Source organism: Macaca nemestrina, chromosome 6 (assembly GCF_043159975.1).
Source record: "Macaca nemestrina isolate mMacNem1 chromosome 6, mMacNem.hap1, whole genome shotgun sequence".
Lineage (NCBI taxonomy): Eukaryota > Metazoa > Chordata > Mammalia > Primates > Cercopithecidae > Macaca > Macaca nemestrina.
In genome coordinates, this window is record NC_092130.1 from 67,012,607 (window position 1) to 67,040,512 (window position 27,906).

Here is a 27,906-nt window from a genome sequence, read left to right on the forward strand (position 1 = left end):
TGATCTGGATTTGGCTGCAGGTCTTACTTGTCAACCTCTGGTTTACTAGAAGTGAGATAAAATAACTCAGTCATTACTATAGAGTGGGGTAAGTGATCGAAGCTTGTGCAAGTACTTTGATAAGAAAATGAAGGGCTATCAAATTAGACTGGGAGTTATGTGAGATACAGAATATTTCTGAAGGAGATGCTGTTCAAGTGACTTATGAAACATGCACTGGAGTTTGAAGAAAGGGAAAGAAAAGGATGTTCTGAGCAGAGGGACAAATATGTGCAAAGCGTAAGCATGTAAAATAACAGTGCCTCTTATAGAAGGTAAAAGAAATTTGGGGGCTGGAATGAAGGCTACCTACTTGAGCAAGAAGATGAGACTAGAGAGGTAGACCCAGCTATATTCTGATGGGCCTTGGCTATGAAGTGAGAAACTTAGGTATGAAGCTAAGTCTTGTACGGAGCAAATAAAGGATTTTAAGCAGGAAAGAGTAACAGATAGAATTTGTTGGCTGCCCATTGGAAAGAGTGAGACCAATTAGGAGACCAATGCAATAAACCAGGTGGAAAGTGATGAGAGGTCAGGATGATCAGGATGGAATGGATGTGAGAGCTATTTAGACAATAAAAGCTCTAGTTCTTGGTGACTGAGTATGGGGATAACCAAGAAGGAAACATCCTAGATAACTTCTAGATTTCCAGCATGAGTGACTGGAAGGTATAATTTATGTACATAGATGGAGAAAATTTGGGAAAGGGTACAAGATGATGAATTAAGCACAGTACTTTGAGTTCAAGATAAATATATGACAATCAATTGTATCTACCCAGTAGGAAGTGGATTGCTACTTAATTGAAGGTAGAGATTTGGTAGTCAGCCATACATAGTGGTAGGTTAAAGCCACAGATTTAGATTAGATTATCTGTAGAGAGTTTATAGAGTGAAAAAACAGAGGGCCAAGGATATGACTCTAAGATAGCATGTATTTAAGGATAAGAATTCTGATATGGAGCTTTCTTACAGAGATGGGAGAAACCAGAAGACAGAGTTTAACAGACTGAAGGAAGAGTTTCAAGAAGGCAGCAGTCAGCATTAAGCACTGAAGAGAAAGAAAGAAATGTGTCTTTGGAATTATGTGTTATGAATGCCTTTGCAGAAAAGAATATGAGGACATAGGGACTACTCTCTATGTAGGAAATTAGACTACCCTCTCTAGAAACACAGCCAAAGCGTGAGCAGCTCAGACACTGCTGGTGGGACTATAAATTCGATGTTTCTTGAAGGACATTCAGAAAACTATATTGAGAGATTGGACCTTTTAACAATGAGTAATTCCACTCCTAGAAAATCATACCAGGTTTAAAATAATCAGATGCTCTCTAGTCTGTAAGGATGAACAACAGTTTCAAAATGACATTTTGGATCATCTAATTTGATTAACTCCAAGGGTCATGTCTATAAATGCTTATTGATATGAATGACATTATTTTAAACATTTTCCCCTCCAACTATAGGCTCAGACCAAACTTGTTTTGAAATAGCTTTATATATATGCTAGATTTTTAAATTAAGAGACATTTTAAATATTGAAAGTTAGAGTATATAATTAACACATATGGACCATACCCAGATTGCAGAGAAGTTATTATATTTGTCCACAGCTTTTAAAAACAACATTACAAATGCATGTCAAGCCCCCTTTGTGCCTTTCCCTAATCCTGTTCTTCTCCCTTTCTCACCTCTTTATAGTTGAGATTTATGCTTCTTGACCTTGTTTTTATTACTTGCCTATGTGGAAATCTATACACAGTTTATAGCATTGTTTTGTATATTTTTAAACTTTAGATTAATACTGTCATATTGTTTATGTTATTCTTCAACTTTATGTCTTTACTCACTACTGTTTTTGAGATTTTTTATGATACATTGTAGATGCATTTCTTTCAAACCTCCATTCTATTGTATTTCATTTTGTGATGCCACTTCAATTTATATATATGTGTATTTTCTGTTGATAGGCATCTGGACTAGTTATTTAACATCTCTGTTCCTCAATTTCCTCACTTATAAAATGGAGATAATAATGGTGCCAACCTCATGGGGTGGTGGTGAGCATTAAATTAATATATATAAAGCACTAGCTCAAGGCCTGGCATACAATAAACATTCAGTGTGTATTAGCTATTATTATAAATATGACTATTAATATTATTGTTAACCTCTTCCCAATTCTTTGCTGTTACAGATATTGTGCATGTCTCCTCCATTTATGCATAAATTTCTTGAGCACATGTAACTAAAATTTGAATTTCTGGTTGAAGGGTATGCTTGAATCTATTTTTTTTTTTAGATGTTGCCGAAGTCCTCTCTTAAAGCAGTGGTACCAGCTTTTCTTCCACCAATACCATGTGAAAGTTTCTGTTTCCTTGTCAGCACTTGGTATTGTAAGACTAACATTTTTGGCAATCCATCAGATATTATAATGGCATTCAATTTCTAAAATTTATGTTTTCCTTATACTTAGTGAGGTTAGGAATCTTTTTATATCTTCATTGGTCATTCAGGTTTTCTTTTCTGTTGACTGTTCACATCATTTGCCCATTTTTCTTACTTTTTCTTTATTTTTAAAGATGGGGTCTCACTTTGTTGCCCAGGCTGGAGTGCAGTTGCTATTCGCAGGCAATCGTAGCTCCCTGTGGCCTTGAACTCCTGGCCTCAAGGCATCCTCCCTTCTCTTTCTCCCAAGTAGCTGGGATTACAGGCACATGCCACCATGCCTAGCATTGCTCATTTTTCTATTGGGTTGTTATCTTTTCCTTATTGCATTGTGGAATTCTTTATCTAAATACAATCTTTGTCATATCTCAAATTACATTACTAATCTATTTGGATTTTTAAAATTTGAAAACATTACTTTAATAAAAACTATTCACGCATATGGGAAACAACAAGATAAAATGGTACAGAAGAGTTTGTGACAAAACACAACCCTCCTGCCCTACCTCCCTCTCCACACCCATGCCCACTCCCCAGAGGCACAGTCTTGGTACCGTTTGTGCTTCTAGTTCTCCTGATCATTTCTTCCATAACATGGAAAAATGCGCTAATACTTCTGTATCCTGATTACCAGCTTTTTGTTTTTCCAGAGACAAGGTCTCACTGTGTCACCCAGGCTGAAGTACAGTAGTACAATCATAGCTCACTGCAGCCTCCAAACTCCTGGACTCAAGTGACCTTCCTGCCTTAGCCATGCAAGTAGCTGGGACTTCAGGTGTGCATCACCAGGCCTGGCTAATTTTTTCAAAATTTTTTTGTAAAGATCGATGTCTCAATTTGTTGCCCAAGCTAGTTTCGAACTCCTAGCTTCAAGTGATCCTCCTGCCTTGGCCTTCAAAATTGCCGGGATTACAGGCATAAGCCACTATGTCTGACCCTGATTACCAACTTTGGACACTATCTCTTTATTCCATGCTAGGAAAAGGAAGCACAGCCACTTCTCATTCTCACAATTCATCACACTGGCTGCTTATAAACCTAGAACCTTCAGTGTTTCAGCGCCACCCAGCAGCTCCCCTGCTGCATATTCTAGGTAAGGGTTTCTCGTGCCTGTGGCATCCATCATCATGCTCCCATCTCTTTTGTGTCTCTCTGAAATTTGTTGAAATTTCCTATATTTAGTAACCTCTTCTCCTTTTTTCTTAAATATGGTTTTGTTTGCTTATTTGCTTATTGTTTTGTACTTCACCCTAATTATTTCATAAGAAGCAATAACGAAAGAAAGGCAAATGCATTTATTCCGTTCAACAGCTGTACACAGAAATTACCAGCTGTAGCCCAGACACCTGTTACTTTTTATGACCTAATTATAATTTTTCACACTTTGAATATCTGTGGAACTGAAATTAGAGACTTCTAAATTACATTTTTGTGCGACTCAAATTAGCTATTATTATTTATAATAGTATATATTTATATTATTATTTATACTATTATTTATATGATTACTATTATTTATAATAATAGCTAATGCACACTGAAATAAGTTCTTAGATTTTTTTTGCAGTCTTTCATGAGCAACTATTTCTGGACTACCTACTAGGTCCAGGGGTCTCTGTTAGTTGAGAATTTTGAACAAAAGCATGTAACCTATTACTTAAATTGCCTCTGTGTAGCCCTCATTCCAGCGGGGTTTGGGATTTATTATCATTGTGGGGAAGAATAGTGTTTTTCTCTGCCCCGAGCCTGAGAGACCAAAGCCCGTCTTTCCCATTATACATCCCCAAGGTTAGGCTGCGAATTTACTTGAATGACAAATAGTTTTATTGAATTTTCACTTCATACTCAATTTCTTTATAAGTTAAAGGAAGAATAGCCAAGAGAAAAAAAAGACTTTTATATATAGAAAATAATAGCTGTGCATTGTGAAACCATGCAGTTTTGAGTGAGAAGCATCAATCTTCTGAAATGACTGAAGTCATTTTAGTTCTGCTGTCTGGTGATTGGTGTTAGACTCTAAGAGCTAAATATCACCTGACTTGGCCACTTCCTCTGATACAAACTGAGGTCTGTTTCCTTCTCATGTTATGATGATATCATCTGAAGATAAGATATATATGCATGAATATGAATATGAAACACCTTTTAAATCACTTGTAACAATAATGACTTAGAGGAAAAAATGTTCAGTACAATTTTGTGTAATTCACCAGATATTCACTGTGGTTATTGCTAGGTAAAGGGATTGCATGTAATCTGTATTTTCTTTCTGCTTGTCTACATTTTCTACAATGAATGTGTGTTTTCTGAAATAATATACAAAAGTTTTATTTTTTTTTCAAGGCAGGACACTTACATGATGTTGTTGTTGCTACTGAGATAGTTCTATGCTGGACTAACTTAGTTTTGGACAGTCTCAATTTAGTATCTCTTCCTCTGAAAAACTTTCCTTGCCTAGGGCAGAGAAATGTCCTGCTGTTCTGTCACTAAGGCTACAGGGTTATTAGTGTTTTATGGAGGCCATTGGTCATTCATACTTACTGAGCATCCCGTGTGCTGCATTCTGTGGGAAAATACAAAGACAGGTATATGTGGGAAAATATCCAAAGTGGGGACCCTCTTTAAAAGAAAGATCATTTTCAACTTCTGAGAGTTTATGTATCAATCCATCAAAACAAATGTGATGGGGTCTGCTGTGCGTGGGGTGGTGTGCTGAGTGCTGCACACATCTCAAAGGGGATTGATGTGGCACCAGCACTGGCTGCCAGGATTGAATGGTCATATTGGGAAGATAAGGATTGAATATGTGAAAACAATTTTTAAAAAGAGAGAGAGAAAGAAATCAAAGTACGATCCAAAAGCTGTCACAAAACTGTAAATAATCACCAAATGACTGGTGCAGGTACTAATGTTATCAGAAGGAAGAGACCACCATGGGCCTGAGCAGACTGCCAGGACTGCATGGAAGTGGAAGGTACTGAGTTGAAATTGGAAGCCAGAAGGCATCTTTAGGCCTGTGTGTTCAGAATCCTAGAATTTTATTTCTGCCATGTTCTTTGGTCGAAGCCAGTCTCAAGGCCAGCCCAGATTCAAGGGCAGGGAAATAGCCTCCACCTATTGATGGGAGGAATGACAAAGGCACGCTATAAATTGGTATAGCCACATGGAACTATATGTCATTGAAGGCCGGAAGTACCCTGTAATTCAAGTTCTCCAGACTTAGCTCTTGATATAAAGGAGAGCTTTTATAATTTTCTTCCTCTGCTGTAACTTTCTTTTCTCATCTTGTTGATAACAAAATGTAACTTTATATTCTCATTCATATGTAATATAGAAGGATAACACGTATATAGATGAATGTAATTTTCTGGTTTGATAATAAAAGCATTGTTAATTCATGATCTTTGATAATCAAGCTGCTAATGTTAGTTCTGTCCCTAATTGTTTTCTCATGCCAAAATGTACCTGTTATTAACCTCCAAGATGCTAGATGATAGCATGGAAAGGGTAAGAGCTCTAGAATCAGACCAATTTGGTTTCGATTCCAGGCTGTGCCACATACTGTCTCTGTGACTCTTTCAGCTGTCATATCGTAATCTGTAAAATGGGGACATGTTAGTCTATTCTTGCGTAGCTGTAAAGAAATACCCGAGGCTGGGTAATTTATAAGAAAAAAAGGTTTATTTTGGCTCACTGTTCTGCAAGCTGTATAGGAAGTGTGATGTTGGCATCTGCTTCTGGTGAAGGCCTCAAGAAGCTTCCAATCATGGCGGAAGGCAAAGGGGAACCAGCATGTCACATAGCAAGAGAGGGAGCGAGGTGGGGGAGGAGGTATCAGGCCTCTTTAAACAACCAGCTCATGTGTGAACTAACAGGGAGAGAACTCACTCATCACCAAGAAGACGGTGCTAAATCATTGATGAGGAATTAACCCCCATGACCCAAACACTTCCTACCAGGCCCCACCTCCAACATTGTAGATTACATTTCAACATGGAATTTGGAGAGGATGAACATCCAAACCATATCAGGGGATAATTGTAATTCCCCTGCAGGCTTGTTATTATTGTTAATTTTGTATTTCTATACTAAAAGAATTTAGCTTGAATTTAGTTTTGAAAAACTAGTACTTCTATTTAAAACTTACAATTTGACTTAATTTGGCAGAGTGCAATGTATTTTGGCTTTGATCTTTTATATCAGCCTCTCAACAGCCTACACGTTTAAAATTAAAATTCAGTGTTACACATTCTATTCTGAGTTGGTATTTCTAGACCACAGTTACTTCTTTGCAGCTGTTTCTTGTAGAATGTGGCTTCTCAAGCCTGGACAGAGCTGAGTTTCTCACCAGGGTGCCCAATATATGTAAGTGGGCCGCCAGCAGGGAGGAAGGGTGGGCCTCTGTGGACAGATTATACCACTTAGTGAGATAGTCAGTTCCGTTCAGTATTCTTTTCCCCTGAGCAGATCACAATTCATTATTAAAGCCCTAATCATGAAACTGGGGGTATTATGAAAGATCTATGATCAGCAATTATAAAACAATCATAATAATGGCTACTGTTTATTGAGTACTTAGTATATGCCAGGAACTATGTTAAGTGCTTTCTATGTATTATCTCATTTATTTTCAGAGCAACCCTATGAGGTAGGTACCACTACTATCCCCATTTTAAAACCTACAATGACATATCAGTTTATGAAAGTAGTATAATACACTGTGAAAAATGAGAATACACAGAAAGGAAAAATGAATACACCATATTTTTACCAATCAGAGAATATTAATGTTAACATTACATGAACTTCTGGAATTTAGAAAACCTCTTTATTTTTTGCTAAGCCTAAATTTAAGGCTATTTTCTAAATATCTAAGAGAGAAATTCTTATTTTAGAAAGTATAATCTGAACCCTGAACTCAGAGTAAAAGCAGGATCCTTTCTTTCTGTTTGTATTCCTGCTTTAGCAATCTTAATTATCTCTAACTCTTGGATGAATCTGGCTGAATATCAGGTAGGTCCTATACAGAGAAGGGCAAAAAGATAAGCATATGAAAACATTACTTTAAAAACCAAACAAACATTTTTACAGTGTATTGATTAGCTACTGATGGGAGAAAAATCACAAAATCTGAGCTTAAGAATGAACTTTAATTTGCATGAACAATAAGAACTTACTCTTGATCACACATTTTGGGGTAAGCTGGAATGACTTTTCTTAAGCTATGAGTCTTCAAGTAGACTGGGGTGGCTTATTTTGAGGCCCAGGCTAGATACAGGAGTAATGGCTACCATGGTATGTTTTTCTCATAATGATGACTAAAGCAAAAGGGGACAAGCTCAACAGTATAGGCACTTGTCCAGTAATATCCGAAGGGCCAAAGCAAGTTAGATGTGAAGCCTGAAGTTAAGGGATAGGAAAGGACACACCTACCATGAGTGTCCTTGGCCCTGAGACCAAGGCAAGGATATACATGTATAACACTGCTATGTCATAATGAAAGGTTAGGACTAATATTAATAATTTAACCTACCACACCCACTTCCATGTATATATTTATTCCTATCCTCATCCATCTACTTTACAAATATATGTGTGTGTATATATGTATGTGTATATGTGTGTGTGTATACACAGATGCAGAGGCATATATATATGTATGATATACATATGGACATAGACACACATGTACACAGAAGATAAAACATGTAGCTATGTGTAAAAGTTCTTTATAAAACATGAAAATGGGATAGCATATGGAAGCAGGGTGATGAGTCTGTTACATTTATTGAAAAACACCATAAAGAGCAAGTATAAAAGCATTTTGGGGACAAGACTAACCTACATTTGATGATAATTCGGACCCTGGAAACTTGGGGAAGGGGACAAGGGCAAAGGTGGGAGGGGGCATGCAGGGCACAGAATTAGGGGTAAGGAGGAGTGAATGAGAAGATATTAAAAATGCCCACAATTTTGTGAGCCTAGGGAATTTGAGAGAGACCATGGAGACATTGACCGGGAGACAAAATTTGTGAAGGGTGACTTGAAGAGTGGTCTTAGCATGGTCAGGTTTCAGGTATCAGCAAACATCAAACAGGTTATGTTCTCCAGATAACTGAACTTTGGTAGTATGTTGAGACAGGCACACTAATTAGCTTTGTTTGTGACCATGAACAAAATTCTAATGTATCTTCCAGCACTTAAATTCTACAGTCCTTTGTTGAGACCTGCAGTTGGAGGAATATGAACAAAATAGTTGCTAAAGGAGGTTAGGGAGAGAGAAAAGAACAAGACTTGCATGTCAGGGATCAAACTGATGTCCTCCACATAAATGTTCTTGGTCAGCATAGGGTTATTGTTCTTGTTATTCTTTTTGAAATTCTTTTTTATATTTCTTTTTTAAAATTGGAGACTCCATAGGCTAGATACACTTCTCTAGTCCAGCCACAGACCCCACCAAGCCCTCTTATCTTAGATCTACCCACTTCACACATTCACATTAAGTCTAGTCCTGGAAGACACTGAGATTTTCATCCCTGCCCTTAGTCTTAGGGCTTACCGATTGCTTGTGGGAAGGTGGAAAACACTCAAAAGCAGGAAAAACCAAAGGTAGCTAAGCATTGAACCACGAAAGTCAAGATTAAATGATGTTTTAAACAAGTACTAAAGTTACCAGATTGGTCCAGAAAGCTGAAAATCAAGCTTGTTAAAATCTCTGTTGGTTCTTTTATAACTTGACTAGATTTTGGACTCTGCCAAGAATAGAAATAATGTCTGTTATACGTTCTGAAGCTTTATCTTACAGTGAGATTACAATGCTACACTCTTCAGGTGTAAAGAAAGAACTTTACAATCCTCAATTTCAAAACAAAGAAAGGGAGAGAAGGGTGTGGAGACAGGAAGAAAAAGAGAACAAAGGATTAAAAGTTGCCTCACCATTCCAAATAATAGAGTTTTTGTTTAGAATAACCCAGATGAAACATGTTTTTTTCATACACTTACCACTTACCACTTTTCTAGAAGCAATGAGAAAGTTGAAAATACATCTAGTATGTGAATAAGAAATACTTTTTTTTTTTTTTTTTTTGAGATGGAGTCTCACTCTGTCGCCCTGGCTGGAGTGCAGTGGAGGATCTCCGCGCACGGCAAGCTCCGCCTCCCAGGTTCACGCCATTCTCCTGCCTCAGCCTCCCGAGTAGCTGGAACTACAGGCACCCGCCACCTCGCCCGGCTAATTTTTTGTATGTTTAGAAGAGATGAGGTTTCACCATGTTAGGCAGGATGGTCTCGATTTCCTGACCTCGTGATCCGCGGGCCTCGGCCTCGGCCTCCCAACGTGCTGGGATTACAGGCATGAGCCACCATGCCTGGCTCAAGAAATACATTTTTTTTTTCATTAACCAGTTTTTCTAGCTTAAACGTCACTCATAACACATTTTCTTCTATTCAACCCCTTCTGCAGAAATGACTTGCTAATGGTCTGTCGCCAGTTGAATATGGAAGAGTCTGTGGCTGAGATCATGAACCAGTTGGGAGCAGATGAAAATGGGAAGATTTCCTTTCAGGATTTCACAAGATGCCGCATGCAGCTCGTTCGAGAAATTAGGAAGGAGGAAGTAGATCTTTCTGCAAAGTCAGACAACTCCTGCACAAAGAAGCTGAGGGATAGAATTGCTTCCTGGCCCACGAGCAGTGACAACAGTTTGGGTAGGTATAACCAGGTGGCAGTTTTATGGCACTCCACTGGCCTTGCCTGTGATCTCTCTAAATGAGAGTAGCCTCCCCAACCTGGGGCCAGCTCATACCGAGGCTGTCCTCCTGGCCACACTTTCCCTGGGGGAGTGCTCGCTGTTTCCCCCAGTTCTGTCTGATGGCTTCACACTTCCCGGGTCGCTGCTTTCTTTATTTTGCTTTTTCCATTTTCCAAGTTTAATAATGCATTCAAGTAGCTATTACAGAAGAAGGGCAAATGCACAAGACAGTAACTGCATCAGCAGACCTCAGAAACTCTTTGGGGAAGAAGTTTCAAGGTTACATACAGAGGCTTTTAAAAGCAATTTTTAAAAATTTAATGTGAAAAATGTTTTCTATAAAGATAGTTTTTCTATTCATAAGTTTATATTTGTTACTGCAAGATAAGCAGTCGCAAAGAAAGTTCTTAATACTGTTGATAATTATTGAAATTGGGTGATGGGAACATGGGATTTCTCGTATTTATTTTTGAATACTCAGTTATACATATTTTTTAGTATGTTCGAGATTTTACATAATAAAAAGTTAAAAAGGAAAGAAAGGAGACATCTTAAAGGGTAGCCTTAACAAAGAGGCAGAAGATAGTATCTGAATTTTCAGGGTTTTTTTTTTCCTTGAAAATGTGTCTTTGATCTTTGTTTCTCTGCTAGGTAGATCTAGTGGCAAGAAGTAAAGTATCATGCTAGTTGTCCATCATTTATTTTATGTTTTTTATATATATATATATATACACACACACACACACACGAGCATGGATAATTGTGTAGTGCCACATACACACACATCTTTAAACAATGCTTCTGGCAGTGAAATCATTTGCGCCATTATTATTGAGTAATGGAAACAATAAAAATGTCCACATATACTCCATGCCTTGCTACCTTCATAGATTCTACTTTAGCAGCAAATCAGATGTCTGGCAATGCATGTGCTCTTAACATAATATGTAGAAATAATATTTAAATAACAACTTTCTAAGTATTCAAGTAACATATGTTCATTATAGAAAAACAAGGGGAAAAAAGGCCAGCAGAAGAAAATAAAAGTCACCCTAATCCTACCACCTGGAAATAATAACTACTGCCCACATTTGATATACTTACTTCTGGAATCTCTTCCTCTCTCTGTCTCTCATCATGCGTATGATTTGTGTTTTACTAGTTTTTTTCACATATCTTCTGTATATTTTGTATCTTGCAGTTTTTCTTTTGCATTTTCTTCATGCTTTTAAATGGTATTTGAAAGCATGATTTGTAAGTTTGCATGACACAAAATAGACACTCAGTAAATATTTATTAAATGATGAAATGAAGGAATTTTTTCTGCTAAGCTGTATTTTCAGATTTTTCTGCTAAGAACATGGATTTCTTCTATAAACACATAAGTGTACACACATACATATTTGAAGGGTTAAGTACATTGTGGAACACCCCAACCAATAATTGCATACTATATAGCATTAAAATGATGTATCAATATGTATCAAAATATGTATACAGAAGGAAATTTTTTTGTGAAAAAAAATTGTTTGTCAATGTGTACTAGATATTTATGAAAATCCTAAAAGAAACTGGTTTGAAAGAATTGCTGCACACATCTAATTGGTTTGACTAGCTTGGAAGACTGTCCTGACCAGAGAAAGGATTGAAAAATAATACCCTTTCATCCTTTTAGATAACCTTATACCCTTGGGAAAAGAGGTGGTAACTGACAGGAGGTGATTCATAAAACTTGTCCTGAACTGAGGAAGTGCTAGCGGCTATGAAACCTCCTACCACTTTCTCCTGGTAGTTAAGAGTTCAGAGTCAGACTATTTGATTGAGAATCCTGTTTCGTCACTTACTGTCTACATGACACTAGACAAATTATTTAACCTCTCTGTGTCTCAGTTTCCTCAAGTGAAAATTGGGGCAGTTATTGCTATTTGGGGGAATAAAGGAGTTAATATATGTGTAAAGTCCATAAAGCAATGCCCAGCATATAATCAGTAAATGCGTGTTAAACTAATATTATTATTATTATTACCACCCAGTTTTAAGTCCTGGGGATTTGGAAAACAACTCCCTATTCAGTCTGATGTAAATCAAATACACCTAAAAATTGACACTAATTATGCTGGGCACCATAGCTCACACCTGTAATCCCAGCACTTTAGGAGGCTGAGGCGGGAGGATCACTTGAGGTCAAGAGTTTGAAACTAGCCTGGGCAACATACAAAAAATTTAAAAGTTAGCCAGGTGCGGTGGTGCATGCCTGTTGTCTTAGCTACTTACAAGGCTGATATGGAGGGGTTACCTGAGCCCAAGAGTTAGAGGTTGCAGTGAGCTATGATTACACCACTGCACTCCAGCCTGGGTGATAGAGCAAGACCCTGTATCCAAAAAAAAAAAAAAAGGACAATAACTAAACAAACATATAGATATACATGTTCAATTAGTCCTTCTCTTTTCTATACTATTAATCTCTCCTCTCCTTCTGACTCTATTTGGGTAAACTCCAGGATCTCCCTTCTGGGGGTGGAGGGAAGCCCTCTCTTGACTTTGTGTTCCCCTTAGTACTGCCCTATTTCTCTGACCCTTCCTTCAGTGTACTCTTACCTTCTTCAGTCCTCACCACCCCGCTGGCCCTGCTCTTGCTGCCTTCATGTTGGCCAATCCAAAGATTCCTTTTCTGCCCACATCTAAATCTTTGGAATCTGACCCAGCTAACCACTCCTTCATGCTAGCTATACTTTATTCTCTTCGATTTCTTGACACCATGTTCTCCTGTTTACCGTTTTAGCTTCCCTTTCTCAGCCTAAACTACTTCCAAATTTTGAGGTGCCTTGGGGTTACATTCTGTCCTTAGATGATTTCATGTGGTCCCATGTGTTTGTTTATTTATTTATTTATTTATTTATTTGAGTCAGGATCTCACTCTGTCACCCAGGCTGGAGTGCAGTGGTGCAATCATGGCTCACTACAGCCTCAACCTCCTGGGCTCGAGTGATCCTCCTGCCTCAGTCTCCCAAGTAGCTGGAACTACAGGCATACGCCACCAGGCCCAGCTAATATTTTGTATTTTTTTGTGGAGATGGGGTTTCGCTGTGTTGTCCAGGATGGTCTCAACTCTTGGACTCAAGCCATCTTCCTGCCTCAGCCTCCCAGAGTGCTGAGATCACAGGCAAGCGCCACCATGCTGAGCTTGGTCCTATGGCTTTAAATACTAGTTTTGTACCAGTAACTCCCAAATATAATTACATATATATATATCTCCCTGCCCTTTCCTGTGATCTCTAGAATCAGGTTAAATTGACATGTATTCCTAGATATCTTACAGACTTCCAACCTTAACTCAGTGAAAAAGAACTTTTGATTCTGTCCCCTACTTTTTCTCCCAGGCTTATTAGTCTCCCAGATAACCTTTACCTAGGAAATATCTGCATTTAGTAAATATCTACATCTAGGAAATATTTCTGTTCATCTGTTTACTCCAGCTGGCAAGTCCCACTGTCTCACATGCCAAAGTATAGCCAGAATCTGCCCACTTCCTTTGCTCTCCTGCCATCGCGTGTCCAAATCACCATCATATCTTGCCTTGCCTACTAAAATAACCTTTAACTGGCCTGCCTGACCCCTTCCTTGGCTCCTGACATTTTATTTTCTACCCTGTAGTCAGAATTGTCTTTTAAAGGTATAAAATCATGCTTAGTTCAATCCCATGTCTAAAACATTCTGTGGCTTCCGTATCATCTTAAAGTCCAAATTCCTTACCACAGTGTGGTGCATAGCACCCACTCTGAATTGATCTCATCTTGCTCCCCTGACTTACCATGCATGTTTGCCACAGTCACAGTGGCCTTCCTGCTTTTCCTCTAATTTAGCAAACTCAGCCAGTCTCCTGGCCTTTACCCGGTACATAACCAGGCTTAAATATTTCCTCTTCAGAGAGGCCTTTCCAAGCTCAAGCAGCCTCTCCTCCTTTCCGCGTTCACATGCCCTTACTGCTTCATACCACTTACCCTTATCTGACATGAGTTATGTACCTACTTGAATATTTACTTATCTGTCTTTCCCCATACAAATGAATTTCCACCGGAGTACTAATGACCTTGATTGTCATGTTTACTGCTATACCCCAGCACTTAGAACAGTGCCTGTCACGGGGAAGATGCTCAGTGCATGTTTGTTGAATGAATGAGTGAATGAATGAGCAATGTACTGTCATGCTTCTTTAGGGACGCAGGGAAATGCAGTGCACAGTTTCAGACACTAAATAACTTATAATGTGATTGTGGAGGCATAAGCACATGACAAATTAAGTAGCAATAAGCTTTAAAGTAGAGTTAAGAAAACTTTGGAAGCCATTGAATGGTACAGAAGATATGGTCTGCTCTATAAGAGGAGCTAAGAAATACTGTGAACAGGAGTTTCAGGAAATGGTTACCTGTGACTGTAGGATGGAGAGAAGTAGAAAGAATGTTGTGCTGTTATGAGAAAAGCCTAAGAAAAACTTAGGTTTAATAGTTAAGTGTCAGAAGAACTTTATTGTCAGCCTTGACATTTCACAGCACATCTACAACAGGGAGTTGAGCTGGCAGAAAAAGAAGACTTGTCAAAACATTATATGCTCAACTTGGAAGAGGAATTTCAGTAGATTCATTTCTCCCGAGTGTTTTCTGCAGAACACTGATTTAAAGAGATGGTTATAAATATTATGTGAAGAAAGAATTTCTTTGTTAAGTACATGTGAAAACTTTGGGTTGAACTAGATTATAGTTTTTTTTACTGCAAGGCATCTCGGAGCCTTTAATATGCTATTATTTCTTGAGATTCTCCAGAAGAAGAATAAAATATAAGCATTTTCCACACTTAATTAACTATAAACTTTCACTCACAAAGCTTCTCTTAGGCCATGCATTCTCTGCTCAAAAGTTCTTTGGGTGAAAATTAAGGCACCTGAACAACCAGGTCATAACAGATTTTTATATTGGCTTTAAGCCATCCCAGAAACAACATTTTTAAATTTTTATGTGTTTTAGCCATTAGCTATACAATTTAATACTTATAGCTATAATAATATAAATGTTTTTAAATTACTAATATTTATTAGCATGAGACAATTTGCTAGGCACTTTACTTGTATTATAATGCTAGAAAGATAGATCCCAATTTCACCACTGAGTTGCCATGGAACTTAGGCTACGTTCCTGATTATTCTGAGCTTTAAGTTTTTTATCTCTAAAGATAGAGCAGTAACACAAACATTACAGGGAAGTTGGAAAGATTTAGTAAGATATTATATGTAAAGTTCCTACACAGAGCCTATATCACAGTAGGTTTTCAATATATAATAGTGTTGTTATCATTATCATCTCTAATCTTTGCAGCTACTTTCCTTGTCTAGAATAGAATCCTCCTTCTATACAGGCGGAAACTGAGGCTGTGAGCCACACAGCAAGTAAGGAGTAGAGAACACTCAGTCTACTGAAAGAGATGATTGAGTCTCTTGCAACTTTAACTTAGAAAACTGACGTGATGAGCAAAGTGCAAACTGAAAATAACACTGCCATCCAGAGGCCACTCCCAGAAATGACAGACATATGGTCCTCAGGGTCTTGAGGCAGGGTCTGAGGTCTTGAGGCAGGGTCTGAGGGCAATTTGTGTTAGTGAAAGCCCATCTCGTTGGCAGCAAAGTGATGCATACATTATACCAGAATGGTTGTGAGGTGTTCTATATGCTACCTAATTTTCCAATGAAAAACAAATAATCGGGTTCATTATAATTACTCGTAGATTTCATTTTGAAAAGTGTGCTTTTCTTTGTGATTGGGAAAGACTGGAGTTAAAAAAGAAATTCTAGCATTAGATATTTACATAGGTTTGCAATTCCCACAGAGCCTTTATTTAAACATGCCCTTTTAAATAAATAGTTTTTTTTTTTTTACTTTAGCCAAGCTGTAAACCTTACACATGGATTCCATGTACTTGTGTCAAACATGTGAATTATATGAAAGAGGCAGTGCTTCAGGCTGATGGCCACTGAAGGGACAGGGATTGCCTGAGGAGAGCTGATGCAGCCCTTCGAGCTGACCTAATGAGGCTGTCACCTGTCTGTGCTTCTCAGAGTTTTGGGGGCACTTGTTTTTCTTCCTTTGGTCAGGTCTCAGAGAGCCCCAAAACTTATTTCAATCAAATTCCATAGTTGTAAAACATTGTTTAAGATAACAGACACTGCAACCTGCTAATTAGGACAATTAACTTTCATTTATACTAAGATTAGAACACCAGGCACAATTTCCAATAACCTGTATCTCCAAAGACTCTTTATTGCCCTGTCCTTGAGGTAGATTCTCACCTGATGTGTCAGCCTTCATTGCTGCTCTGATGGTGCCCCCGTGGTCTAAGGAAAAAATAAAGTACTGAAGTTCCTCAGAAAAACTAACATTAAAAAAGTTTTCTTTAATAGAAACTCAAAGTAAAAAGTTAGATCAAGGAATATATGGTTTAGGCAGGAAGGACCTCAAACCCACAAGCCCAGGGGAGGAAGTATGAGGAGATATCCTGATTCCTTGGCAGATTTAAAGAAACAAATAAGCAGCCTCCTGAATTTGGGTTTGACATCTTGTTTTAAAAATTAAAACTACAGTTTTAATTAATATATATAAAACCTGTTCAGTCCTGATACATCCCAGTTTTCCAGAATGAATGCTACTGTTAGATTTCATTGTTTTTTTCTATGTATATAGATATGTTTCTAAACCCTTAAAGCAGATTAAATTAAATGAAACAAGAAGGCATTGTTCAATCCTATCAGATTGGCCCTGTTATGTAGGGTTCTGGCTGGTGAATTGAGAAAATTAAAAGTGGCTTAAGTCCCCTGCGGGCTCTGGGTGAACAACGAATAATTAACACAAAACCTTTTAAATACAATCACTCTTGAGAGTGATTCATTGTTAAAAATACTGCCCAGTGAGCATAAAACCAGACTCAAGTCACACACAATAGCCTTCAGCCCCATTTGAAGGTATAAGATTTTTTTTCATTTTTGTTGTTGTTTTGTTTTATTTTACATACTCTAAGCCCTCTGTCAAATGGTAAACAATTTATTCTATTACTTAGTTGGGAGTTATAAAGGCCTTTAAAGTCTTTAAGTAATGGGTACCATTTTACATTCTATTGTTGCATACTGAGAATGTTGTAAAGCAACTATCTATAGATTAAGTTTGGGTAAACTTAGCCAAGTCTTTGATTAGCAGTTAATTTTTGTCTCTTTTTATTAATCATTGTCCTTCTTGTCCTTGGGGAGTCCCTAATTCCTATTGATTCTTCTGTTCATACTTCTCAGATTGGCAGTACCATGGTTTAGGTATGGATCCTCCCTCATTCCTTGATTACTAGAATTTCCTCTTTGCTGTTCTTTCTGCCTGCAAGCTGTTGATTTCAGTCAGTGCTGCGATGGCTTCCTAATATTTTTGCTATGTACTCATGATACAGCTCTGTTTTATCTATTTAATTGACTGTGCTGTCACCTCTGGATGCTTTTGGATGTCAAGACTCCTAACCATCCAGTGGGCTCATCCCGCTTTATCCCATCATGTTTCCCACTACTTCCCACATGGGCCCTTACCTTCAGTAATGCTGGCCTTCTTACGACCCCTATGCAACCCCTCAAACCTACTTCTTGAGTTTTGTTCCTTCTCTCCTATGTATTAGGGATTTTTGGTGACAAACAGCAAACACTCAACTCTAATACTTTGAAGAAGAAGTGGGAGGTGTTGAGAGAGAATGCAAATGTGACTGTATTGGAGAAGCCTAGGCAGTTAGATCCAACATGGATGGATTCAAAGGCTCAAATGTCATCAGCTTTCCTTCCGCCGTGTCTCAGCCCTTTCCTTTAGGATTGGCTTTATTCTCGGGCTCCTGGTCGTGGCTTCCAGCAGCCCAAGTCTTACAGCCATTCTGTCGGGTAGCCACAGAGAAAAGAGGGATTCTTCTCTAATGCTGGCTTCACAAAAGTCCTGGGAATTGGTCTCACTAGCTCTTCTTGAACCATATATCTGTTCCTGAACAAGTCACTCAGGCTATAAGAATGCAGTGATCTGATTGGCCAGGCCTGGATAACATGCTCAGCTTGTGAAATTAGGGTAGAGTTGGCTCTATCCCCATCTTGTGGACTAAGAGCTGAGGAAAGAACAGGTAGGGAATCAAGGTCCTGTCACTACCAGAAAGGTGAATGGGTGCTAAGCAGGCAAAAATAACAGGTGCCCATTCCATGGTTTTATAATGGAAGTTCTGCCTCCTTTCTTTTCTTTGTATGTGTATTTTCACCATCCTTAAAAGGCTTTAATAATGCTACATAATACTGGTGTGTGTGTGTGTGTGTGTGTGTGTATGTGTATGTGTATACATACATAGCAACTAGGAAATTCATGTCTTATACACAACCTAATTGTAAGTTTCTAAATGAATTGGTAAACATTTTATTTTATGTCTCTTAATGTGTTTTCATTATATCATGTGTATTTATCTGTCATTGCAATTATGAACCACATTGTGTTATAGTCATCCACTGTATATCCATCTTCTCTACTCGATTATGCATGTTGGGCAAATAGTACAGAGCCTGACACAGGGCATGCATTGGGTGAGTATTTGACCAATAAACAAATATATCAGTGAACAAAATTCTCTGATACCCATAGCACCAATCCCATGGACAACGACTATTTTCAATTTATTGTCAGTCTTCAAAGCATGAACCTGTTTGTTCAAGGTACAGTTATTCCTTTGAAATAGGAAATGTGTGCTTGGATCTGGGCAATGTTTAAAGAGACAATTAGTCCAAGTAATGAGTTAAAGATCAATATTACCAAGATTAATTTTTTATTTTAAATCTACCCTTATCCTGAGGATATAGTCTCAAGCTGGATGAAATGAAAACACCAGAACATTGATTTCACATCAGCTAATATGTAGTATGGTCCTTCACTATGACACTTGCTGCTAAACTGACAGAAGAAAGAGAAGGTGTGATGTGGCTGATTGAAAAACATGGCCACAATATTTTGCAGCTTTTCCCATCAAGAGGTAGAGTATTTTTTCCCCACCCGTTAAATCTAGGGTGGCCTTGTGGTTTGCTTTGAACAATAAAGTGTCACAAGAATGAAATTGTGCAAGTTCTGGAGCCGAGGCCTCAAATCACTTGCAGCTTCTTCCTGCATGTCTTGGAACACCCCTGCCACCATGAAAGAACATCTGGACTAGACTAACAAAGGTTGAAAGACCACACAAGGAGGCCCAGCCAACAGCCAGCACCAAGCCCCAGACATGTAAGTGTGGATATCTTACTCCCTCCAGCCCCTGTCAAGCTACCAGATGACTATAGTCACATCAGTGATCCCAGATGGAACAAACCAAAGTACTGCTCAGCTAAGCCCAGCCCAGCTGAGAATTGTTGACCCCCACAATCACGAGAAACAGCAAATTATTGCTGTTTGAAGTCACTAAGTTTTGTGGTAGCTTTTTATGTAGCAGTAAATATGAAACACATAGAGAATTATCCTTAAGAAATTTGTGAAATTATTGTGAATGAAGATAAAACATATAAATAGAACTAGTACAGGATCATATATGATCTAGTGAAAAATGTGTGAAGCAAACAAGTTGCGCTGTAGGAGATGAGAAAGGAGAATCATTGTCAGAAACCAGAGAAGACTCTTGGAAGAAATAAAGCCCAAGCTGATCTTGGAAAACTGGAAAAAAAAAAATGGAACAATGTTGAAATAAGGAAACACACCCATCCAACATCTCTAAGTTGGAGAAGAGATCAATAGAAAGAAAGTATTTAACCTGTAATTAAATTCAATGTCCCTGTGCATCATGCTGAGTTATATGAACATCCAGGGAGTACATAGCTGTGGTTGGGTATGGGAGGTACTCAAAACTCCAAGACAAATGTGGGGCATCTTTTTTTTTTTTTTTTTTTTTTTTTTTTTTTTTTTTTTTTTGAGACAGGGTCTCACTCTGTCACCCAGGCTGGAGTGCTGTGACACAATCACGGCTCACTGCAGCTTTGACATCCTGGACTCAAGCCATCCTCCCACCTCAGCCTTCTGAGTAGCTGAGACCACAGGCGTGCACCACCACGCCCCAGCTAACTTTTGTATTTTTTGTAGAGATGGGATTTCACCATGTTGCCCAGGCTAGTCTTGAACTTCTGGGTTCAAGCGATCCACCTGCCTTGGCCTCCCAAAATGCTGGGATTTACAGGTGTGAGCCACTGTGCCCAGCAAACATGGTACATCTTCGCAAGCATCAATTTAGTTGACTATTTGGAGAAAAAGTTGTATAACTTGGAAAATGGTTTAAAATTTGTATTAATACAAATACAGCATGGAATTAACCATTCAGATGAACTTTTAAGATGAAACATGTGACTTCAACAAAATCTCTGGCTCAGGGATAAGTTGGTCTGTCCCTCAGACTCCTTCGACTATCCTCTGCCTTCAGCGTACTCTGGTAGAAAAGACTGAGAAATGCTTCATTAAAGGATTCCTCTAAAATATAAACCTCAGAACTTACTTCTCTTTTAGTTTGTCTCTTTGGGTTGTTTAGGGCTTCTGACATTTGAGCTGACAATTGCTTTAGTACCAGACAATGATTTACAGAGCCCATCAGGATCAAGGAGCAAAGAAGGTTTAAGGCTGTCAAACACTGTTAAGATCATAGCAAAGATATTTTCTGGAGTGGCTATTGCAATGGCTTTGCTATTTAAAAAAAAAGAAAAAGAAAAAGTAGAAGCCCCAGGCTGGGCACCATGGCTCACGCCTGTAACCCCAACCCTTTGGGAGGCCAAAGTGGTCAGATTACTTCAGCTCAGGGGTTCAAGACCAGCCTGGACAACATGGTGAAACCCCATCTCTAAAATTAGCCAGGCGTGGTGGCATGCGTCTGTGGGCCTGAGGTCCCAGCTATTACTCAGGAGGCTGAAGTGGGAGGATTGCTTGAACCTGGGAGATGGAGGTTGCAGTGAACTGAGATCACACCACTGCATTCCAGCTTCGGTGACAGAGTGAGACCCTGTCTCAAAAAAAAAAAAAAAAAAAAAAAAAAAAGAACGTCACCTTCTCAACTTAGCATGTATAGGGAAGTAACCCTGCAGTGAAAATGTGTTAACACAGGAAAATCATGATTATGCAGGGGTAGTTTTATGTGGCAAATCTTGTTTTAAAATTATGAACATAATTAAGGGTATAACATGACAGTATCCTTTATATATTTCACAGCTTTAAAACTAACCATTTTTTTTCCCAACCCATGGAAAATATGAAACAAAGAAATAGAGAAAGAATCTGTTTAGATTTATCTTGAGAGGTCACGTCATCTGCCATGAGGAGCGACCAAGAGTTCTTCTGAACAAGGGAATGAAAGAGGAAACTGTGAACATTCCCCCGCTCCATTCTCTGGCAATTGAACCCATACATTAAAATGTAAGTACAAAATAGCTAATGAAACCAAAGGTAATAAATGACTTTGACATCTAAGACAGAGTAATCCACAGTCAGATGTATGTTATTTATCAGAATGAAAATATTTCTGTAATAGGTATATGTGAACTTCAGTTCTTTGTATTTAATTGTTTTTTAGTGCAAACGTTATTATTTTTTAGACTATTTTAGAAACATATTTTATATATGTGTCTTTTCAGAGTATGTTACATGCGGAATTGTGTTGTGGACACCTTCATTCACTGAAACAACTCTCTTCTCAATCAGACACCCAAGTTGCACTCTTAGAAACATCTTTTATACATGTGTCTTTAAACAGTGTTTTAGGCTGGGCTCAGTGGCTCATGTTTGTAATCCCAGCACTTTGGGAGGCCGAGGTGGGTGGGTTGCTTGAGCCCGGGAGTTAAAGCCTACAGTGAGCTATGATTACACCACTGCACTCCAGCCTGGGTGACAGAGCGAGACCCAGTTGCTGAAAAAGATTAACAGTGTTTTACATGCAGAACAATATAGTGATCACATTAATACATTCATTCTTAGTGTAAACTTGAAATTCTGTACTTATGATGTCATATTCTATTTGTGGTACATTGGATGTTATCTCTTCATTCTGTGTTCACTGCAGACAGAAGGAAAAACTAAAGAGCCATAAAAAGAAAACATACGATACATATATTTTTTAAACTTCTAAGAAAACATGTACAAAGTCACTGGATTCACAAGTATTTCTTGAGATATTAAATATTTTAGATTTCTTTTGTAGATCAGTACCTTGTGTAATTCAGTATGTTATTTTGTGGTAGTCTAAATTCTTTTAAAATGATGTCTCAAGTAGTACAAACTGGTTCAGTCTTACTTGCTGATTTTGTCTTTTATCTGTGGGTTTCACACTATTTGTTGCTGCTCTTTTTGAACCTATTTTAGCTTGCTTCTTAATGGCATTAATCACTTCATATTAGTCAGCATAAACCAAAAAAGTTCATGGGAATCCAGGTGTGTTTATCTCAGGTGGTAATTCTGGCATGAAGAGAGTCAGTGATTACCTGTGTTGATCATATCTTTTGGACCACACATAACACAATGAAATTGTTCATCTATTTTCTCTCTCCAGCGTGATTTAACTGAAGCAATTCATTAAGTGTCACTGTTTTTATGGGATGTTGAAGCCATTCCAATTTCTGTGGCAGTGATACAACTTGGCATGATTTTAGATATTTTTCATGGAAGAAAAATGATTACTTGGCTGAGATAAAGGCTCAGTCTGCTTACAGAAAGTGTTTAATTTGGCCAGACTATTCCATTGTCCATTGTTCATTCTACAGAGTCTGTCACTCAACATTATAATCACAGAAAGCTCCGGAAGGCTTATTTTGCTTCCTGTTTTATCTCTTGTAAGACTAATGAGAATTCATTGGAGAACATAAATGAGAGGGCATTAGTAAATGACTAATGTTTTAACTAATGTTTTGTGTATAAGTTTAAATCCATTAAATTTATATGGGTTTTTTTTTGGAAGAATTGTGTATGGTTTCCCGTTGATCCATTTAAGTTTGCTATCTATAAGAAAAACATTTTTCTCCTAGTTGAAGCAGAATTTAATCTGGTACTTCGTATATTTGTTTAGCTCTCATTTTATGCATGCATATTTGTCAGTTCTAGATAAATTTTAACACAAAAATATTACCATGTCAGATTTATTTATTTGTGTATTTATAGTGTTTTCTTCGATTTATCTGACTTGAGTACTTTGATAAAATTTTGCCCTTGAATTACAAGATTATAGCCAAGAAGGTCTGTTAAATATCATTTAATTTCATCCTCTATATAGGATAGATGAGGAAATGGAGACCTAGAGGATTAAATAATATTGCTGAGGTCACAAAACTAATTGTGTCATGGCTGGGACTAGAATGGAGCTCTCTTGGCTTCTGATTCGACTGTCTTCTTTTTTTATTTTTTTGTTTTTTGAGACAGAGTCTTAGTCTGTCGCCCAGGCTGGAGTGCAGTGGCACAACCTTGGCTCACTGCAACCTCCGCCTCCCGGGTTCAAGTGATTCTCTTGTCTTGGCCACCCAAGCAGCTGGGATTACAGGCATGTGCCACCACACACGGTGAATTTTTTGTGTGTTTTTAGTAGAGATGGGATTTCATCATGTTGGCCAGGCTGGTCTCGAACTCCTGACCTCAAGTGATCCACCTGTCTCTGCCTCCCAAATTGCTGGGATTTGCAAGCATGAGCCACCACATCCAGCCTCAACTGTCTTTCAACTAATTCACACCGCTGTTATTTCTCCTGTTTTCTTGTGCTATATTAATAAAACCTTAGAATTTAGGTCTCTAAGATGGTTTTTCTTGTTAGACATTTCTGTATAGATGTTTAGAATCTACAGACTATGTGTTGAAGGGGAGGGGGTGTCGTGTATGCATATATGTTCAATGCTGGAAAATGGTTTTGCTTTTTTGAAATATAATCTCAAAAATTTCAGTGCTGATGACTAAATTTTTAAGTGATTTTTAAGTAGAATGGAACTAACAAAATATATCTATGGATCAGTCCATATTCTACCAGTCTGCAGCTTCTGTCAGAAGAAGGACTTAAGTCAGTAGAGGAGGAAATGGCTTCTTTCTGAACCTTCATCTCTTGCTTTCAGAAAAAGAGGAATCAGACTATCTAGTCTATGTTTCTGAATGTTGGGAACAGATATGAGGATAGAATTGGGCTAGTACCCACAGTCACTTCTGATACTCCTTGTTATCTAATTTTGTGACGTTTCTGTTAATTTCTCTTTAGACATTAATAAAATCTTTTATAATGGTGTCTCTTTGCCCTGTTTGGTATGTCAAAGAAGAACAGGCTTCCATTTTTGGGCCTCAATGTCAAAAGAGAAAAAGCTTTGCCTCTTCATGGCCTGGGAATGGTTACAGGGATAATTAGAAGAAAATCCTGAAGGGGAAGGTGAATCATAGAAGACAACGGTTGGGATTATAAAGGTTCTGCTACATCATCCATTGTGGAGATTCTGCCTCCATTGCCAACTGTTTAGAATAAGAGGTTTGCTTTTATTTAGGTAGTTGTCTGTTTTCTTACACCTTGCTGCTGATTTGCATTGATGTTGACTAAGTTACACCCTCAGAGTTTATTCCTTTGGTTTATCCCCAAGAAATACTTTTGCCCTTGTCTTAAAAACCAAATACCAGAGAATATGTTTAGTCTTATCAGTTGTTCAGACCGTGTATGAATAACATGATTAGATTTTTTACTTGAACCGGCTTTAATGAGGGAAACAGATGAGAGAGATTTTGAAGGAAGAAGTAGGGTGAGGGAGAATTAGAGTTGTGGAAGAAACCTAAGGAAGGGAGAGGGAGGTAGGGCTTATGAAAAGCACATTTTGTCTGTTTCACTTTTGTCTATGCCTGTTCTGATAGAGTTCATTTAGTATGACATAGATCAGCATTTCCTGAATTGTGGCCAACAGACTACCACGGTTTTAAGAATGGTGAGCTGAGATCTCAGAGCTGAAATAGGTTATGTAGCCCAAAGGTAGAAACAACCAAAGAGCAACAAACATCTGAAGAATTCCTCTAAAATAAAAGATAGAGACCAAAATCAATATAAAAAGTAACTTAAAGGGAACAGAGACTCTGCAGAGAGAACACTCAAAAAATCTACCATTAATATACTCTGAAAAAGAGAAGAAAATATTGTATCCATGAAAAAAGAATAGGGTAAAAGGGCATTTTTTTAAACTCTGGAAAAGTATATTTGTGATATTATAAAATATATATTTGGTCTTGTCCTTATTTTCTGGCATAAACACTTCATATCCTTAAAATCTCCAAAAGTAAAGTATTTTTATGTGCTAATGAGTTGACTGATGGTTGGCAGCCCCTAGGTAGCTTCAGGATGAGGCTGGTCACTGAAAAGACGAAGGCAGGATTATAGAGTTGAGACTTTAAGCCCCAGCCCCCAACCTCTGGGGAGGGGAGAGGGGCTCGAGGTTAAGTTGATCACCAATGGTCAGTTATAATCAATCATGCCTATGTAATGAAATGTCCATCAAAAAACAAGGACTGGATTCAGAGAGTTTCCGGATAGCTGAACACAGGGCATGGAAGCTCCACATCCCCTCCCACATGTCTTACCCCATGCATCTCTTCATCTGTTTCCCTTGTAATATCCTTTATAATAAACTGGTAAACGTGTTTCCCTGAGTTCTATGAGCCTAGCAAATTAATCCAATCCAAGGAAAAGATTGTGGGAACACCCATTTATACCCAGTTGATCAGAAGCACAGGTAAAACAACCTGGAACTTGTGATTGGCATCTAAGGCAGGGTGGCAGAGTGGGCATCTTGAGGGACTGAACCCTCAACCTATGGGAGCTGATGCTATCTCTAGGTAGATAGTATAAGAATTGAATTGAATTAGAGGACACTCAGTTGGCTTCCACTGCAGAGTCAATTCCGTGCTTGTTGGTGGGGAAATACTGCCACACATTTGGTCACAGAAATCTTCCATGTTGATTGTTGTTGAGTGAAAGAATAGGGGGAAAAAAACCACACTTTTTCTCCTAGACTCAGAATATCATGAATGATAAATTCAGTGGGAAAAAATAAGAAATGAAGATTAGAATATCTTCCAGAGAAAGGAGGGAAAAGACAAGGAAATAGAACACAGGAAAGAAAAGATAAGAATAGTAGAGTGCTGATGCAGGATGTTCACCATTCAAATAATAGGCATTCTAGAAAGAGGAAAGAAAGAAAATAGCGCGAAAAACATCATCAACAAAATGGTCCATGATATTTTCCTTCAAAGGAAAGTATGTGTTTATTGATAAAAGTGCCTGGCAAGTATCCTAGCATAAATGGTAAACGTTGACCAACATTAAGACATGCGTAATTATGAAATTTTGTAACACTAGGGACAAAGAAAAGATTCTTCAAATTTTCAGAGAGGAAATCAAAACAAGACAAATTCAAAATATTTAGCATCAGAATAGCTTCAGACATCTCACAAATGCCAGATGTTAATTAAGTGAGCAATGCAAAATTGTGAAGAAAAGTTATTTCCTTACCAATCAAATTATTAATGAAGTGTTAGAATAGAATATAAATATTTTATGTACCTGGAAATGAGACTGAGTAGAGATGGGGCTTGGCTTCAGCTTACCCCTACTAGAGCATTCTTTCATATATTCCCACTGATCATAAAACCCACGCTACTACCTCACTACTGTAGTCCTTTTACTTAAATAATTCTAGGAACTGGCCTAAGGAGATAAGCAAGGCCACAGTGTCCCACCTCAGGAAGGAATGTTGGACAATTGATTTATAGTCTTGTTGCCACTGGCCAGACCACCAGGTGACCCATCCTCAAGACAACTCTAATGACCAGATAATGCTGACCTACATGCCCTACCCCTCAGCCAGCATACCCTACCCTGATGTCAATTCCTTTGCTTAGTCTAATAAAAAAGCCCTACTGGCTCTTTTCAGAGTCAGTCAGGGGATTCTCTCTCTCTCTCTCTCTCTCTCTCTGTCTCTCTCTCTCTCTCTCTCTCTCTGCCTCCCTTAGGCCCAAGCATAAGTTTCAATGAAGCCTTGTCTGGGAAAATTATTTTGGCTTCATGTCAATTTCTATTGCATTGAGAAATCAAGAACCTGTAGTCAGTAACAGAAATATGAAAGAGAATGAAAACAGATGAGAAGTGAAACATAATGGACATTGGAGCAAGTCCAGAAGAGTAAGTCAAAAAACCTCCAAGAGAAACCCTTCAGACTAAATTTGATGGAATATATGTACATTTTAAATTATTGAGAAGAGACTTAGATAATTGGCTAAGTATTTGAGGCTGAACTCATGATGCATAGAAAACTAAACAAATGAAAATACAAAAAAAATTAGTCCCAAGGAAATAAAAAAACTGTTCAAGAAAAAAAACTTGGCTCATGTATAAATATGTATTTTCATTATAATGATTTTCACATTCATAATTTACATAATAATGAATATTGATTTCCATATCAAGTAACATGAGTAAATATCAGAATATATTGCCTAGCTGAAAATAACTTTAAAAGCTGAAATAAAGCTAGGTACAGTAGCTCACACCTGTAATCCCAGCACTTTGGGAGGTTGAGGGGTGAGGATCTTGAGCCCATGATTTCAAGACCAATCTG

General features: G+C 38.0%; 1 protein-coding gene across 1 annotated transcript in view; it reads left to right on the top strand.

Moving 5' to 3' along the window:
- Window positions 1-27,906, top strand: part of LOC105499974 (MCC regulator of WNT signaling pathway) — a 480,351-nt gene that overhangs the window by 95,034 nt on the left and 357,411 nt on the right. Inside the window, exon 2 of the mRNA XM_011772875.2 lies at window positions 9,950-10,194. Coding sequence (XP_011771177.1) covers window positions 9,950-10,194 — 245 coding nt within the window. The remainder of the gene's footprint in view (window positions 1-9,949; window positions 10,195-27,906) is intronic.